General features: G+C 38.9%; 1 protein-coding gene across 3 annotated transcripts in view; it reads left to right on the top strand.

Moving 5' to 3' along the window:
- The window catches only part of LOC137274300 (serine-rich adhesin for platelets-like), a 192464-nt gene that overhangs the window by 142462 nt on the left and 30504 nt on the right, over positions 1-19498 (top strand). For all 3 annotated transcript variants that reach the window (XM_067807435.1, XM_067807436.1, XM_067807437.1), the window contains one exon: positions 15017-15685. In XM_067807435.1, coding sequence (XP_067663536.1) covers positions 15017-15685 — 669 coding nt within the window. The remainder of the gene's footprint in view (positions 1-15016; positions 15686-19498) is intronic.

Here is a 19498-nt window from a genome sequence, read left to right as displayed (position 1 = left end):
GTGGACAGTGTACACAAGCATGTACATGGAAAACAGCTGCTAGAGAGGCAACATTGGCTGAAATCTCACAGCCTGAAACACAGCTTTGTTAAAGGAGTAATGAAATTATTCCCTTGTTATACTTGATGAGTGAGTGAGTGAGTGAGTGAGTTTAGTTTTATGCTAGTTTCATGAGATGGTCTAGTTTGTATTAATGAGTGATGATGTATAAATATTGTTGGAGAAGGAGGGAGGATGGGAGGGAGGGAGAGGTATTGTTTACTTAAGTCTCTTTGTGGCAATCTCTAATGATACATGAAGCCTTGATGTTCAAGAAAACATATTGTATGACTATCTTACCCCTTGTATACAGATGTGACAAACTATGGTAACTAGTTGTTCTCAGGAATTTTCTTTGTAAGGCAATGTAAAATAAATGTAGTGTTGTTTAACTTTCTGAGTGGGGAAGAAAGTGACATTAAGTTTCATTCTCTTTGTGTTAATCACACAGAATAAGTTATTTTGTTTTCCTAAGACTTGAATCTTTCTATTTATTTTTTTCAGGTTAAAAGTAATTGTAGTCGAATAGAGAAGCATTGACCATTCATTTAAAACTGTTTGGTCTGATACAGTATCTTGCAATAAAAAAATCATTAAAGATTTCAATTCTGCAAATGGTTCTTTATTTAATGAAAAGAGGCTGAAAGCAACAGTTACCATCATGACTCACTCCATGAGAGCTCTGAGTACCAATTTATCACTTCCTTAGATTGAGTGTTTGGACCTGATGGACAACCTGTAGCTCCCTCTAGAGGTCTGAGGTGGCACCCCCTGGTGGTGATGTATGACCAGATGACATGTGGTCTGATAACATGCCCCAAGAAAAAGAGAAAGGGCAATGTGTTATGAAACACGATATGGTGTATCAACCTTCATGATTAGATGAATCATATAGGCAAATACCAACCCTGTTTACATTGTCTCCTTATTTACTGATAAAGGAATATCATTTGGTCTTTTTTTCTGTTAAGGCTATCCTTATGACAACTGGTTTCATAAATCCTTTATGTGAAATGTTGTTTTGTTACATGAGCACAAATGTTTTTATACTTTTGAGATGCTGGTTTCTTCAAGACCATTCCTAGTGAGTAGAGAAATATTAGGTGTTTATTTATGAAACTGTCATTGTTACTTCATGGATTCAAAAATGGAGTGTGAATAATTCATGGGCAGATTCAATTAAAATGCCTCTGTGACATAATAGCCGATTCAAGCAGTTATCAAAGCAAATTTACTGATCCACCACACGTTTACAAACGAAATCTGATAATGGTTGCTCTAGTCAACAGATAGTTAACCCTTGCCCTGCACAAGGGTCAGTCGACATAAATTTCAAGATCTTATCTTTCCCTCTGTTCATGTTGGGATCCTGTAAAGTATCAAATATAATTACTACGAGTCATTGTTTAATTTTAATAATGTAAAGCCATGTAGTACAAAAATGTCACCCACGCCTTTTCACTGAGATTTTCTATCAGTTAGACTATAATGATCAAAGGCCGGTGTTATTAAATATTTAAGCTTATGATTGATGGAATGACAATAGGCATGTGATATGAAGTGTTAATGCCCAGTATTGGAGATGGCATTCTGAGATCAATATCAGCGAGAATGTGTCAGCACTGTAATGGTCAAACAAACACTGCTTTAAATGAGTCTCTATCATTACCAGCAGCACTGCTCCCTTTAGCTGCAACTTGGTGTCATGAGCTGCCATCATATTTGAGGATTTAACAGATTTATCGGGCTAGTTGAAATCCTCTAGTTTCATTTAATTGCAATCATCTTAATTGTTTTGCAAGTAGGGATTGCTATAGTATGTTGGGAGACATTTCATTTCTCTGATTCAATAGTACATTAAAGTTAAGAGGTATTGGTGATTTAATTATACTAACACATTAATGCACATTTAACACCTTGAAGAAAAGAATAGCTACTGTTGATGCATTAATATTTAGAAACACTTGAATGAAGATACTGTAAAATGTCGTTTAGATTAAAAGATTCGTCTCAGTAATTTAGATGGAAGACTTAACTAGAATTCACTGAAAGACAACTATCCAAAATGGAAATTAACACTAACCTATTATCCAGCACAGGAACTATTAACAAACTAATATCTGACAAGCCATTGAGTCTGCTGACTGATTTTCTGAACCATTGTTCAGGTGTTCATGTATGTAAATATTCAGTGTGTGTCCCAGAACAGTCTGAAAAGGTTGTGTATACATATTGTTTCCAAATACCTGGAAGGAAGACCATACAAAATATGACATTCTTGCAATTGCTGGATTCTGTTAGCATTACACCAATACAATATATGGGACACCTAACATACCGCAGTCCATAGTCTGGCACACGTGAGGCGTGACCGGCATACTATACTTGCTGGAGCAGGGTGACAACCAAGCTGAGATAGATTCTGTTATCTACCATTCTTGACACCTGTCGAATGTGACAGGCTGATCCCACTTTGTGATCAGATTGTGATGACCAATTGGTGGGTCATGTGACCTCACTGCATGGTTCTTAGTCACAGCGGAAATGTGTGACAAATTAGTTTTTGAATGATTACAAAGTACAGTTGCTTGTTTTCAAATTAATGGTGTCAGTTGATGTATGTCTGTTCATTATCAGAAAGTCTTTCTCCAAAAGGATGGAGAATGCAATTTGAAGTGCACATTGACACATTCATATTGGTATGAATTGTGATCATACAAATAAACCAGCTTAACTAATAAGGAGATAAAACATGATGGGAAATTTAGACCTTAAACCTGAGGAAATCTATGCTGACTTCTTTTGGGGCTGTAGCATTGTAGGGAGAGCTGAAACATGAGCTAATTTCCATTGGACTGGCCTGGTGGTTAAAGATTTCTCTTATTATGGCGGAGATGTGGGTTCAATTTTCTACATGGGCGAGCACTCACTCACTCACTCACTCACTCACTCCGAATAAGGCCTGCATGAATGTTCATGTGTCACTAACTATATTTAGATATAGCTCAGAGATTACTGAACACATTTGGTGATGTCCCAATGCTTTCTATTTTCTACATGGGTGAGCACTCACTCACTCACTCACTCACTCACTCACTCACTCCGAATAAGGCCTGCATGAATGTTCATGTGTCACTAACTATATTTAGATATAGCTAAGAGATTGTGGAACACATTTGGTGATGTCCCAATGCTTTCTATTTTCGTAAAGTTGTCATAAAGCCCACCCCATTCAGAAAACAAAACACATATTAGACACAGTACTAACATGCCACCCTATCAGATCCCAAGCCACTTTTGACCACTCCATCCCAAAGTCCCACGTCTGACCAGTTGGAGAGGAATGCCTGCTTTCCCAGGTATTGTCCTCCTCTGATGACGACTCTGTATTCCTGTTGAGACTGTCACTGATTGTTTACATTCGTAATGAGAATCCTATGAGCCACGATTGCTCCAGGCCCTGTAATCCAATTAGTGTGGTAGCTGTCTTATTTCAACACTATCTGTATCAAGACAGAGGCTAATTACATCAGGGTTCTGTGCCAGCTAGGGGTGGGCGGGTCAGCCAGGGGAGATGGAATGTGGGACACCCGATTCACCAAGGGTTAAATTGGTGCTCAGCTGCTGACACTGTGAGGATGAGTTGATGTGCTGGGTGTGGTAGTCATGGTCTCTCACCCGTAAGGCAATAGGCACAAGCTGTATAAATGAGTGTAATTTTATGCTGCTTTTAGCAATATTCCAGGAATATCACCAGGTTCGATTCCCCTCATGGGTACAATATGTCAAGCCCATTTCTGGTGTCCTCTGTCCTGATAATGTGATACTTTCAAATCATCCTGTGATCACACAAACATGCCCAGACAGAAATTTAGGAGCCATTACTTAGATACAAAGGGTTAATGACATTGTACCATGAAGGGTTAGCCAAGTGCATGTCACTTGTCCATAGGAAGGGTTAAACAAGAGAATGCCGTGGAAGTGGCAAATCTATTGAGATGGATCCAGTCTAAGAAAAGGTGACCTGAGCACTGTAAGGTTGGAAAGGAAAGGGTTAATCACTTGTGCTGTATTGATCGGTCAGTCAGTTGTCCCTCACTTTGTGGAGTATAGTGAAACCTTGATATGTATGCCAACATCTGAGGCAACTTTTTGACATATGATGAATAGGTGAAAATGATGTAAATGCTGTATTATGTATTATGTTTATACTGACCCAGTGTCCGGAATGTATTGGAAATACAAACTATCTGCCTATGGAATGGTATGCAACATATACCATATATACTGTAATATGTGTCCCAGAAGCTATAAATCTGCCAATGGGTCAATTTAAAAAACCAAGAGTGTCAGAGATTGAATGGTACACAATAGGTCAATGAAAATATATCGTTTTCAATATTTGGTACTCATCAAATTTTACAAACCTTTTGTACTCTGCTTTGTTTCTGCAAAATAATCTGTGAAATGCACAACACAGTTGGGTCCAGAGTGCTCCTGACCCTCTCTTCTTCCCCTCCCCCACCCGACACCCCCCGAATTCTCTCATGGTTGCATTTTCCCCAGAGCTTTGGACTTCATGAGTTATGTCTACTGACTTTTCCAACATCCTGCATCCACCCCTGCACAAGGAATTGCTAATTGGCATGTGAGTAATGGCACTCATCAAGACAACTTACAAACTGATATAGCAGTTCAATAGGGCATCTGATTATAGTGGGGCAGTAAATATCGTGAATACGGTAGTGCCCTCTGTCAGAGTTGTAGGTGGGAAATGATTGTAATATTTAGACATGGGCACAGCTTATTAAAAGGGGTTTGCTGAGGTTGACTGGTGAGGAATTTACGCATTCATTTTAGATCTTGCAGACATTGTGACATATCTGATATGGCATGGACAACATGGCGAGAACCTGCATGTTTGGAGAGCTGGTATCTCTGTGGTGTGATAACACTCAGTGATGCATGTTTAGAATGGAAACAGATGTCTGATTGGAGATTAGGCATTCCAGGAAATGAAAATATACCTATAAGTACTTTGCCTTCGAGTATGTAAATGGCTCACTTGATCCGTGGTTGCCAGCCTGAAGGCCCGGGTTCTATTACCCACATGGGTACTGTATGTTAGGCCCATTTCTGGTGTCCCCTGCCGTGATATTGCTGCACTATGAAAGTGATATAAAACCCAACTCACTCACTCACTTCTGGCTGATGTAATCGCACTTCTAAGGCTGTTACTGTTACAGCTTTATTCAAGTGTGATCATAGCAGTATGACATACATACCTTTCTGTAGAGTTACATGAGAGTTACATGAGAGTTACATGAGAGTTACATGAGATGTGGCCCTGTGATGTTACATAACACAAGGCAAATATAGGTCATATCTTGATAGACCTTTGGTGATTATAGTTCTATAGACCAGGAATACCTAGCTTCCTTGCATGTCAGATTTGTCATGTGACTATTTTATTGTAATAAGGGTTCTAACCCTTAACACTCCATGCAGTATCTGTTTTGCTGACAACCCCTTTGAAAATACCATCGGCAAAAGTTCATGTAAATAAAAATGTTAAAAAACTTCAAAGGTTATGAACACCTTTGTAGGTTTACTAATTTCACATAATGAGTCAATGAAGATGTGTAAGTTTTCTTTGATGATGGTTATTTATTACAAAGGTTTGTTGCCCCAAGCATTACATTCAGTATGAATCAGCCAGCTCAGTAAATTGGCTGGCAGGATCCGTTCTCTCCCTCAAGCTTAGATAACCGGGTTGTCCCGGGGGAATTGATGAACACGCCTGTTGCTCACTCAACATCCCGAGTCTGGAATCAAATCTTGCTTGATATTGCCATCACTTCACCTCCTCTTCATTTATGTCTCATTTCATGGTAGGCCAGCTGACTTAATTTCATCTACATAATGGACGAGTGTTATCATTGGTGTGAACTATCTGTTGTGACGATGACTCATGGTGGTCAAGTGGGACAACTAACTCTTGCTGCAAGTGTCTTTTGATAACTTAAGTTACAGTTCTTGGAGTTGATTAGTTTTTTGAGGCTGTTCTCCTGGTTATAACATATATCAGGTGAGTTCAGCATGAAAAATTCATAGAAGCCATTTCATAAGACCTTCAACAGGTGTAATGAATTTGTAAAGATCTGTAATCTTTTTGGATGGTATTGATTTGAACATTTTGGTCATGCATTCTTGGTCAGTGAAACAGAATTAGCATTCTCTTGGTTCTTGACTTTGAAAAGGATCAGAGTTGAAATTAAAAATTAGCAGTGATGAATTACCTTTCTGTAGGCATGACCTTTGAAACAAGGTGAGTCAAAGAGGACGAAAATTGATCAAAACATTGATTGTATTTCAAGCCATCTTATGAGTGTGTAACTCAAACAGAATTAAGAGAAAGCTAATTCAAGAAAAAGGTGCAGTGTATGAGTCATCGTGGATCAGTCTGGACCCCCAGGATTATCTCAGACCTGTGTCACTGGTGATGGGTTTATCATGGAGGGATCTTCACACAAACCTGCACTGAATTCACAGTGAGGACTGCACTCTGCCAGGCAGGAATGGCCACTACACATCTGCTCTGGACAGACGGTTTCCCCTGCTTGTTATCTTGAGGAAATTACTCTGAGAGTTCATAAAAGTTTGTGAGTGGAACGGAGTAACTGCCTGCTGTGGTGCAGCATCAGCCAAGTTCCAGCTGTGGGTGGTGGAGTCAACGTGTAGTGCCTGATGAAGGGTGTCGGTCAGTGTCTGCTGGTGAGACTGACGGCTTGTTCCCATCAGTGCCAGACCCCGGACTGCCTCTGCAGCATATCTTCTAAAGTACACTGTGTACAGCCCGAGTTGTCCAGCACACGGAAATGGGAGTGTGTGTTGAGAGATCAGCCACAGAGGTAATTGATAACATCTATCTGTGTTGTCATGTGTGGAAGTTGTTTTCTGGTAAATAGTAAAAGGGACGAACACTTATGTATTCAGATTACAGTCCTGATTCTAAATTTTCTTAGGGTAATGGATACTTGTTTTTCTGTATTCCAAAGTACTTTTGTCAAAAGTTAGTCTACTGAATGGGTAATGATTTAAATGGCAATCAGTATGAAAACATTCATAACAAACAGACAGATGTAACAACCCTTTCATATCCCTCCCACTTCCTGTATGTCAGAACTTGTTAAACTATTTTTAAAATGATCTAAAATCCATTTGACTTCGTTATAACCGTAGTTAGCTGTACTTTTCTCTCCTGTTGTGTATTAGTGAAAAGATTACGTTCAGATTGGTCACATGAAATTATCATGTTGTAATTCATTGTGAGATATTGTTTATTTTTCTTTAGCTGTCGAATATGTTCTGCCTGTCAAGATCCATACAGGATTCACTACCTGTTGCTTTATATAATGAGTCGATTCTCTCCTCAGAAATACTACTCCAGCAGTAAGTGGCAGAGTAAAGGGACAATTAGGCAATAAAGTAGCTCAGTGTTGGAACCTTGTGTTAGTAATAATGATAATTATCTCATTATCAGCATCAGAACATTCTACAGAAGTGTGTTCCACGAGAGTTAATTACCATGCCTCATCTATCAGACATGGTCATTTAGGTCTGAATGTTGGGGTTGGCACTGGCATATATAGCTTCACAGCCTCGAGATTACAGGATCTCTGCAACAGTAGTTGTGGCTGCACTTTTCCGCTTTCAACCATGGTGTTGTTTATGGCGTCCTTATACAGTTGCCTGGTATGAAATAGTGTGTATGTGTTGTTAACGTGCAATAGTCCAGGCATTTGAGTGAGTGAGGGAATGGCATTTTCTGGAGATCATGTTAAGTGGTATGATTTGGTTGATTGGTTTGTTATTTAGTGCCACACTCAGTAATATTTCAGGTACATGTATAAGACTGTGGTCTGTAAATAATCGAGTCTGGACGAGACAAACCAGTGATCAACAGCATGAGCATCAATCCATTTGATATATTGTGTATCAACATGGTAGAATTGTTTGGTAAAATTGCAGCATGTCTGTTTGATGTGGGATGAAATCTGGAAGTGATGAATGTTACAGAGGTTCATAGTACTCACAAGAAACAGGGATTTGAGCCAACAATCAGCAGTTCCAGGCAAATGTAAGGGATGTAACTCTTTATCATTCAGTGGACAGTGTTCTAAGCATTAGGAATAGCACCTCAGGTGGCAGTGCAACTGTGCACCATGTATCTGCCATACACTAAGGGAAACTGACCAGATCTGTGTCAATTGGGTATACTAACATGCAAGGACAGCCAGCCAAACCGAGATTGTATCAAGCTTGTGGTGTTATTGTTGCTGATGATATATTCTAATAATGACCCTATGCACCCTTAGAAACTCTTGACCTATTCTACATGGGCTTTGTAACATATTTGGTGGCACAATGAGACACTGTTTTCTCGATGACTTTACATTTTCATATCTGTATTATTTATTTTTTGTCAGTGAACACAGCAGGTGACATCTCACAGCATGAACAGGTAGATCATGATGGTTTTTAACGATTGCAGTTGTCAACTAGGCAATAGCAAATCCGTTGTCAGGGTGACAAATATTTTGAGGAGGAGATGTAGTACACCAGCTGTCTGCGCAGAGTGATAAAATCAGTTATAGCTATTTTGAGGTTTTACTGTATGAGGTTTTAGAGCATAGCATATGAAATATTTTTTTTTATTAGTGTCTGAAGGCTATTGATGTTACGATATGAATGAGATGAACAGATAGTTCCTGGTGCACGGAGTATGAAAGAAAGTGTCATTGAAACTATAATACACCAGACAGCTGAAAAAATGAAGGAAAAGATCAAGGTCAAAAGGTATTTGATAACTGTGAAACTTGCCCATAACTTTAGTGATGTCACATGTCTTACTCAAGCCAGCTCAGATAGTATAACTGAGTAATTTTTTAAACAAAATTTAATGAAAGTGAATCTAAATGCTAAGTTTGGGCTAATAGATTCAAATTTTCAAATTGTTTGCAAATCAGTCTAGAACTCAGCTTCTGAAAATAAATGTCTTTTGTGTCCTTTTTAACATGTTTCATAAAGATAACTGTACAAGCGCCTTTTTCTGTAAAATAGGTTACTTTCAGAGACTAGATTTTAGTTTAGGGCAACGGCTGTATTTTGTCAAATGACTTCAATTACTCCAGCTACAGTGGTATATGAATGTCGTGCAGACAGTTGTTACATGACTGCATGAACTTCCTGTACGTGTTACTTGTGAACAAAAGGTCAGACAGGCTTAAATCTTAACACAGGTAATTGCTGCAAAAGAGGAGTGGGGAGTGAACACAGGCATATTCATCTCCGGAATGTTTCAGACACTGACGTGTGTCACACAACTGGCCTAAATACCAGTCAGCTCTCATTCTGGGCAAGAAATTGTTTATATACTCTGTATGTTCATTCAGATGGTATTTTGAGAATCAAATCAACTTGAAATTTGTTTACATTTATCAATGAAGTGTAAGGCATGTTCACAAGAGGATGTATTGAGATGAAACTTTTGTGCTGGTGCAGAGGTAGCTGATTTAATGTTAGTTTCTATGCACCTTGCATAGGAACATGCTTGTATTTTGTGCATGGCCACTATGATTCATAGTCAAGCAAGGGTTGTGAATGAAAATGTTTAAGTCCTCCCTTCTGATGTTTCCTGTTGACTAAATAGTTGAGACTTTAGCTCATTGTGTGTGTGTTTAAACTAAAGATTGATGGTTAAACATAAATAGAACATGAAGGGTAATTTTATTCTGGTAGCAGTAGTGTATGATATGATATATTTCAAGGGGAGGTAACTCTTGATTTGAGTCCTGTAGTTTTCAAGGTTAATGTTCCTTTTGATTGACTGTAGATGTATTAAGATTTATGCATGTGTGGCTAGACAGTGTTGCCTTTTGAATTAAGCTTATAAATGGTTGTCACACCTTAGTAAGCACTTCAAGAAAGAGAATGGAGGTGCCTACTCATTACTTCACAATGTGTAAAATTTGTAAGGGATCAGGTATCAGAGACAGAAATTTGATTGCTGAAAGTGACACTTTACTGGAAATTAACTTGGAACTTACATGCCCATGTTGCACATATGATAGGTTTTGTGTAAAGCTTATCTGTAATACGCAAAAAATACAGACTTTCAGTTAGCTTTCTGCTTTCATATTGCATGGGCACCAGAGAAGACTCAGAACCTTCAGATGTGGTCAAGAAAATGGCCAATGGGTCGCTAGATGCAACAGAGGGCTAAATGTTGCATGTATGGTAGATAGATATGACATAGCAATCAACTGTATAGAACAGTCAAGTTTGTAATGAAACTTTCAAACTTTCAAACATAGAAAGTCAATACTCTTCTAAGCCTTGCTAATGACTCTCTGGTCCATTTCACGAAGAAATGTTAGTGCCATGGTAATTTGTGCTAAATTAGACTGATAACAGCCATGACACTTTTTTAGCCATTTTTGCACTGTTTGATGTAAAAATCATTGCTCTATCAGATATCAAATTTTCATAGGTCATCGAGATTTAAATTTTGGATATCTGAGGGGGTGAAGTGGTGCTGTACATTTTGTTTGTTGTTGCACCTTGGCTTGAAGGTGATAATGGAAAGAAACAACATGGATGTGCAGCTGCTAACCTCAACTTGACCTTAGACCAATAATTTGTTTGCTTTCTTTACTGGATGATCAGCAGCAAGGTGATTAAAGCTCATATACTCTCAGTCTGGTAAGTGTTCTTGGGGACTAGACAATATGTTCATATTTCATCAATTTTAGGCAGTAATGCCTGTCGATTCTGGTACCTTCAAGGTCAATTTAACTGTATCATTTTGTAATTGCCTTCAACTGACTCCATATGTATAGAGTCAAGCACCTGCTTTAAGTGGAGTGAGGTATGCCAGTTATCCAGGTGGTTTGAGTGTATGCCAGACATTGACCTCAGGGTTTGTCTAAGTCATCTGTTAATTGTCAGGTGTATTTTAGCTTGCACTCCTTCTTGGTAAGTGTCAGGTTCAACAACCACCTTTGGCTAGTGGTCTGGAGGCAAGGGGTACTGCTTCACCATGATAAATAATGCTTTGATTGGCTGTTGGTTAGAGGCCTTGGGCACTGCTTCACCATTATGAATTGTACTTACATCTGTAGGCAAGGGCACTGCTTGACAATGATGAATATTACTATCTTGGCTGTTGGTCAGGAGGAAAGGGGCACTACTTCACAATGACAAATATTACATACATTGGCCTCCCCACAGGTCTGAAAAGGTTCCTTGCTTATTGTATGAACTTGAATGAGGATTGGATGGTCATCTTTCATGTAATGACTGATGTATGTGTGTTCCGAACTAGATACAGATTGTTGCTTATGCTGACTGATTATAGTACTCTGAAATATTGCTGACTGTGGGGGTATGATTGGTTTCATATTCATTCATGATCGGACAGTGAGTTGTGAATTAATTGATAGTCCTGGCAGTGAGGTAGCCTTGTGGTTAAAGTGTCTGCTCATCACGCTTATCACCCAGGTTTGATTCCTCTCATGGGTTCAGTATGTTCAGCCCTTTTCTAGTGTTCCCCTCCACGGTATTGTTGGAGTGTTGCTAAAACTGGTGTAAAAACCATACTCACTTGCTCACTCACTGCTCACTGGTGGTGCAGTCATAAAGCTACTGCAGTTCGCTGTGCAGGGTTACATCCCTTGAGCATGTCTGAGACCAATAAACTGAGAAGTCATGCCATATACTTGAATACTGCATGAAGTGACGATTAATCACTCGTTCAACTTTCGTTCGTTTGCACTGAATGGACTGAAGTTTTTCACATGCTGACTACAGTTTGGGTTGATTTTACAGAATGTCATTGCCACTGACAGGCATTATCCATGTGTCACTTGACCAAAGGTCATCAACTCTATCAGGCAAATATTGCTGGCTGTATGAGTGTCAGTTCAACTAAGATCCACTCAAGATACATGTCTCATGAATTACACAGCCTTTGTTGTTGCGATATGTCCGTCAGACCTTATCAAGGGCAACAATACTATTGGCTGACCGACTGAGTGATTGTCATAGCTTAGGCAGTTTCAAGTGGTCATTTGAATGATTGACAATGTGGACATGCTGAGCAAATAAGAGAGCAGGTAAAGTATTTTTGACGATATACTCTATTCTTCCTGACATTTGATATTTGTTAACAGCATTTTTGTAATAATGGTTTTGTATGAAAATATGGTCACATGTGGTTTTCCACATTATGAATTAATTTGTAAAATATAAAAAAAATACTGGTCTTGTCAGTTGGATATTTTTGTGTCATGACAGCACGATAGACCTCATTCTGTGACATGTGTATTGTTTTACACCATTTTAACTACCGGGGTATATTTTAACTAAAAAATCACTGAGTAAATATATAAGATTTGACCTTCCTTATTTTGTCCATGTTGTGAGCACATTGTTATCCTGACTGGGCTGTTTAATGTCTATATGGCATCAGTCTGTAAATAAATGAGTTTGGACCAGACAATCTAGTGATCAACAGCATGAGCATTGATCTACGCACTCTGACCACCTGATCTCATTAGTCACCTCTTATGACAAGCAAGGGTTACTCAAGATCTATCCTGGATATTACATGGCATATACCTTCTAACTGTTATGATAAGGATCATCTACATATATTTATATAACGTTTTACCTTTACATTTGTAGTTTATAGAATATTGCCACTGATCCTTAATGGAACATCATGCAGTAAAATATCTTATCATACCTTATCTTATTAACAGGTTTGGTTGTCAAAAACTTGGCTCACTGAAGGCAAAGTGTGATGCACTGTGTAAAGTGTATTTTAATTGTCCCCAGCCTTAAAGGTGGAAGAATATCATGAAATGTGATTGAAACCTGAACTATTTTACATGCTACTTAATAAATATACTTACTAACATGTAGAATAGGGCAAATGTCAAAACTTTGGTATTGAATTGTGAAGCCATAGTCTTTGTTTTCCTTGCTCCCAGTTTGTGATACTGGCTTAGAAATAACAATCTCAGTATTTTGGAAGTGGTGTAACTTTCTAGTGAAGAGTGTGTACAAGCTTCTCGAGCTGCGGTCAAACATGTTGATTTGTTGCCATTAACACAGTCACAGAGAACGGTGAGTGCGGATAGCCTAATGGGGTCAATTAGTGTCCGTCAAAGGGGATTACGGATTTGACAGGTGTGTGGACTGGTTAGTGCTCAGAAAAGTAGACTGCTCAGTATAAGAGAGTGCTAAGTTTGTCAAATATGAGAGATGAACATACTTGTTCCATCCATCAAAAAATGGTCTTAGATTAGGACTCTTATGTTAAATTGTTTTGACTATTGTCCACTCTAAATCCTGAAACTGAGAAAATATGTGAGAACTTTATCAATATTCATGGTGATGTATGTCAGTAATAGTGAGAAATTATATGAGAACTTGACCAATATTGATGATGATCTTGAGGAAGTATTCATGAGAAATTGTGTGAGAAGATTATTCATGGTGATATATGTCAGTATTTGATAGAAATTATGTGAGGAAGTTATCAATATTCATGGTGATCTGTATCAAGGTTTTTTACCTTAAATTATCACAAATTATCTCTCACTAAGGGTAAAAAAAATATATTTGCCATCCTCTTTTTATAGCATTAAGTTTATCAACAGGTGCCATTTAATACTTGTAGAAACATGTTCTATAGTATATATTTGGACTTTGGCCACATTATTTCACAGTGGCTGATAATTATACACACCAACCCAGTTCCTGAATGAATGTGGGTCACGGGTTTGTCTCTTATGACCTATTTAACAACTATAAGTGGTGTAGGATGTGAAAAGCCTAATGTGCTAGTCCACCTACACGTTTACATCAAAGACGAAGATGATGTCATTTAACAGGATACAGGCGTACCACCTGTTTCCTTGCTGAATCACAAGCAGCCAGGGTGCTGAACCGAGAGTCAGTATGACTTCTCTGTGTCTCAGTATAAGTTTCTACTGTCAGCTGAGGCCATCCATCCAGTAGAAATTACACCAGTGTGCGTGACTAACTGCCAGTCATGTGTAGCCTGGAAATACCTTGGGATGTTGGGTACAGGTGAGGGAGTCTCAGGTCTGATAGAGTTGTGTCCCTTTGTCTTAGAACTGTTATTTTATGAGTGCTTTCAGAATTTTCTTGATGTTTCATCTGAGACGTGTGGTCAATGACCTTTGTATCATTATTCAACAACTACAGTATTTAAATTCAAAGTCAGTGTTTTATTGATTGAATTGTGGGTAATTGTATGTAATTATTTCAACGTGAAAACTAAAATTGTAATCTGAAAAGTCTGATTAGAATGATGTTACAATCAGATGGCTGCACTATCAGGTCTGAAAATAAATAGTCTCCTGGCTCTTATGATATTGTGTTTGGTGTAAATAATTTTAAAACTTATTTTGTTTAACGTGTTAAGTTCTAAAAGAATGAAAAAGATATCTTCACTATTTTATTGTATTAGACTATCTTATTTCACTGAACTCATTATTGTTATTAATATTTCACATGGACCTTCCTGGGAAGAACTGGTCTCCAGGAACTGCTGCTGGTCTGGACATTATTAAATAGATCACAACTCAAAATACTCACACACTTTCACAAGGTCCACAAATTGTAATGATGCAGAATAGTTCAGCAGATCTCAAAGATTAGCCGAGGTCCTAACTATCAATGACACATCAAAATGATAAATTAGGTACTTCAGCCAAACCACTAACCTTTATTGATCATTTCATCGTGATCGTTCTTTACAGATCGTGTGTCAACAATTATCCATTCGTTATTTTTCAGCCCTATAAACTCATGCTGAGTATTTGTAAGTCTATCAGGCAGACAAGTGATTATATTTGTTGATGGTTGTGTTTCTTTGTTTCAGTGCTAGCATGGATTCTGGTCTAACTGCATCACCAACATATCAGAATTTGTTCTCCACTCGGCGACCACCTCCTCCCCCACCACCACGGTCACCAAGTCCAGTTGAACAGCCACCTGCCTTGCCACCTAGAAACTACAGACGGCACTCTGAGGGCCGCGTGCTTAGTAAACGACCAGCAGCTGTTGATCAAGACCTCTTGCAGAAAGATGATGAAAACATTGATAGGTCAAAGAGGGACTTTGGTGACTTGAAACGACAGTTTGAAAATTCTCCAAGAGAAGATGCTTACATCGAGAAACTGCGAATGGAATCAAGACGAAGGATGTCAGCTCAGCCAATGTCTATTCAGTACACAAAAACAACAATCAACTACCCAACAACAATAAAACGAGATCCCTTGATAGCTCAGGAAGCAACATCACCTTTGAAGGAGCATGCTGGGGTAGACATCCGAAGCTTGGTTGAGGAGAGCAACAAGGAAAACTCAGCTCCAGTCCAGCAGGCCACAGCTCCAGCATCCAAGAATTCAAGGGAGAGAACTCTGTCAGACATACCTCCACCATCACCACCGAAAATTACAGACTCAGAGATCACTTCTGATGGTGAAGAGTTACCTCCCCCTCCCCCAGATCTTTTGACCAAAGAAGAAGAGGAAGAAGTGCATGATGGGTAAGTAGGTTTAGTTATTTTCAAACACTGATGAATGGTTTAGCCAATGATTATGCCCATTTGCTGAGCACACATCATAAATGTCCACTTTATCTGTTTCATAAAACTAGAATTCTAAACTAATAACTAAAGTATTTTTCGAACAGATAAACATAATGCATTTTTACAAATAAATATGCACCTAATTGTGTTCTTTATGCAGTCAGTTATATATCAGTAGTTATTAAAAATATACAGCAGGGGAAAAATGATACACTTGGGTAGGCTATAGGTGCCAGTCCTAACCTGCTTGTCCTGTGTTTGAATCCTTGATTTTCCTTATCTATCATGATTTTATTTGACTGGGGCGGCAACTAAGTGGTAAATGTTTCTGGTCAGAAATGGTCATGAGCGTTGTATTTGACATGCCAGTGTTAATTTGCCATTCAGTTTCCTCTGTAATGGAACATATGTTAGAATGATGTAGTGTAGTTTGAGAAACTCTTGAGTTTATTGAATTAACCAGATTCAGTGATGAAGTAAATGAACATACAGCAACTTTTAACTGTGCAAACATGATGGTGTGGTTAAAGAATTCTTAAGGTCCTCTCCATTCTTTCTATTATACTCATAGAAATGATTAAGGGAACACATAAAAATACAAGTGTTCCTCTATTTATTTCCAGAATTTAACTCAAAGTACTTTGCTTCCATGAGTATAGTTTAGTATATAGTATCACATGTATGATGGTGTAGAACAATATACAATTATAGATTGGTGATGAGGTCAATACCTGTTTTTATGGACCTGTGAAAAATGATAATGACTGAGGACAAAGTCTGTGGCTATATTGCAGTTCGTGGTGAAATGAAAACTGGTATGGATCGAATTCATCAGTCTATAATTGTTTTATTATGTAATTACCAAAAAAGAGCTGCTGCAAACCAAAACATGTCCGTTATGTCAAGAAAAGTAATTTCATTTTCACTACAAACCAGTAACGTTATGTCAACAATACTATGACATGTAAATAGCAGAATGGCGTCATACCTTGACGTCATAGTGCTCTCCAGTCAGTATGACTTTGGGTTGGACCTGGGTTAGAGTCTATATGCTTTTCTGTTGATGGTCACATAAAACTGTATTTCCTTTGTGAAAATTGTCCTTTGCTAAAGCATGGGAAATATTTCTAAATGTTCCACATTGGACAGAGACCTAATAGGAACCAATAGTGAGTGAGTGAGTGAGTTTAGTTTTATGCCGCAATCAGTAATATTCCAGTTATATGGCAGCGGTCTGTAACCGGTCTGTTGAGTCTGGACCAGACAATCCAGTGATCAACAACATGAGCATCGATCTGTGCAATTGGGAACCGATGACATGTGCCCACCAAGTACCCTTAGCTCCAAGTACCTGCTGATCAGTGTACCAGTGGTGCCCTTATTAGACATGCTTGTTGTCTCATTCTTATTGTCTTGGATTTAACAAACTTCCCAGACTCTAAAGAATGAATTTTAGAAATCATCAAGGTTAAGTCTTGAATAGCCACAGTTCTTAGATCCTTGAAATTTAGATGATTCCTGATGTCATTCATGATTTTATTGGCAGTTGATGCATCATATATAATTGCAGATGAGCCAAATTTTGACAAACCCAAAAAACATTCTATAGAAACAGGTTGGCTTATCTGAAGGTAACACTTTTATAGAACTTATATTAATAGATATATTTGTAAATAAGATATCTCTTTTTCTGGGACTAAATGTCTTAGTGAGTGAGCTTAGTTTTACGCCGCACTCGGCAATATTCCAGCTATATGGCAGCGTTCTGTAAATAATTGAGTCTGGACAAGACAATAAAGTGATCAACAACATGAGCATCGATCTGCGCAATCGGGAACTGAAGACATGCATCAAGCAAGTCAGCGAGTCTGACCACCCGATCCCATTAGTCGCCTCTTACAACAAGCACAGTCGCAAGCATGCTTTGCTGAAGGCCTATTCTACCCTGGGACCTTCATGGGTCTGACCAAGAAGCATAGATGTTTAGAGTCTGAGTATATATAATTCAGATTGTAACAAATGATCCCATTTTATATGCAAATGAGCTTGAGTGAGATGACAGATTCAGAATCTTGAGCTTGAGTAAATCTAGACTTGCTTCATTAATGGCTTTAGCATCACAGAAAATGAGTGAGTGAGTTTAGTTTTACGCCGCTTTTAGCAATATTCCAGCAATATCACGGCGTGGGACACCAGAAAATGGGCTTCACACATTGTACCCATGTGGGCATCACAGAAAAGGCTGAGCAGGAAGGAAAATAATGTAGTTTAAGAAGTGTGAGACAGACTAGACAAAACACTTAGAGAACTACATACCCTGTGTCAAGGGAGGCAAATCCTGCTGGATTGCTGCAAATGTAACACTATCTCTCTGATTGTAAAGAGAACAGCAAGCCCAGAGGTGGTGGCATGTGTGAGATAGGGAGAGTTGATGTTGAGTAGGGAGGGGCTGAGTTTGTGAGATGTAATAAGGAAATATTGAGCATGTAGTCAAGGGCAATAACGTGAGCAGGATGGGGTGTGTGTCGGCTGGTCGCTGATGTTGATACATTGGCTATGTAAATATGACACAACCATTGCTTTAACCAGCTGCTCTCACTAGCACTACATCCAAGATACTGTCATAATCTTTATTTAGATTACAGTACATCACCCAGCTCACCCCCTCATGTTGTGGTGCAGGAGTTTCCAGCCAGGCTAAGTGGCTGCCTGATTGGCCTGTGACAACATTCACAAGTTTGTCAGTTTGTCAGAGTAATTGGAAAGTCTATCTCAACCTCCCCTTCTGATACAAGCAGCAGAGCAAACACTTTCTTTTCTCACAACGTGCCACGTTTGTTTGGAGGGGTGTTGGGTGCCTGCTGTGGGTAAACCTTAAACAGTGCATCGGTCCTTTCACGAACACTCCACCACATATTAGTCACCAGGGGTGATTATTAGCTTTGGGGAAAACGACATATCTTTAGCAGCCAGGTATCAATTTCTGAATATGTAATTGGATCAGTCTGTTCACCTGTCTCCCCCATGCACCTGATGGTCTCTCCCAGGTAGCATGTTGCCCTGCTCCTTCTGTCTCTGATGCAGTAACATGGATGTCACTGGTAGTAGTTGACTTGCAAGCCGGGATTAGCAGTGGTATCAGTTACCTAACTCTACAGCAACAACCAGTGTTCACTTCTGTCACAGACCCTGCCTGAGAGTTCGAGAACTTCAGGGAGACAGTTTCCCTCCTTTCGTTTGTGGAGCAGACGCAGGATTGTTACCTGTCAGAGAATATCATGGGATTAGTAGACGTGAACTTTCTTGATGGCCGTAGAGATCAGTTTTTCGAGAAGATGAAGAACATGGATATAGTTTAATATTCTTGGAAAGAGTTGAGCTGTGTGTTGTTATGACTAACCACTCCGTTTCTCCCTTCTGCATACAGAACAAATGGTGATGTATGCTTTCCAGCGATGGGGGCTCAAGTAAGTTATCTTCTCACTGTTTCATAACCAACTACAGAGCATCAGGTCCTATCAGGTACAAGATGGGTTCACTGCAGTTGTGTTTGTAGGTCCCAATGTATGTCACGTGTGTTATCAAGATTAGCTTTGCTTTAGGCTTAAGAAATATAAATAAATATAGGCGTAATGTTTGAAATCTAGATTGAAGTATGTTTGCAAACTTGAATGAATCACTGGAAAGAAATTATGGTGATTCATTCATTTTTTGCAAGAAATTGTCCCTGTTTGTCATTGGATGTCAGCGGATGTTGCGCTTTTTCCATCA

Source organism: Haliotis asinina, chromosome 2, assembly GCF_037392515.1.
Source record: "Haliotis asinina isolate JCU_RB_2024 chromosome 2, JCU_Hal_asi_v2, whole genome shotgun sequence".
Taxonomy (NCBI): Eukaryota; Metazoa; Mollusca; class Gastropoda; order Lepetellida; family Haliotidae; genus Haliotis; species Haliotis asinina.
Note: the sequence above shows the minus strand (reverse complement) of the source record. Positions and strands in the feature narration are given on the sequence as shown.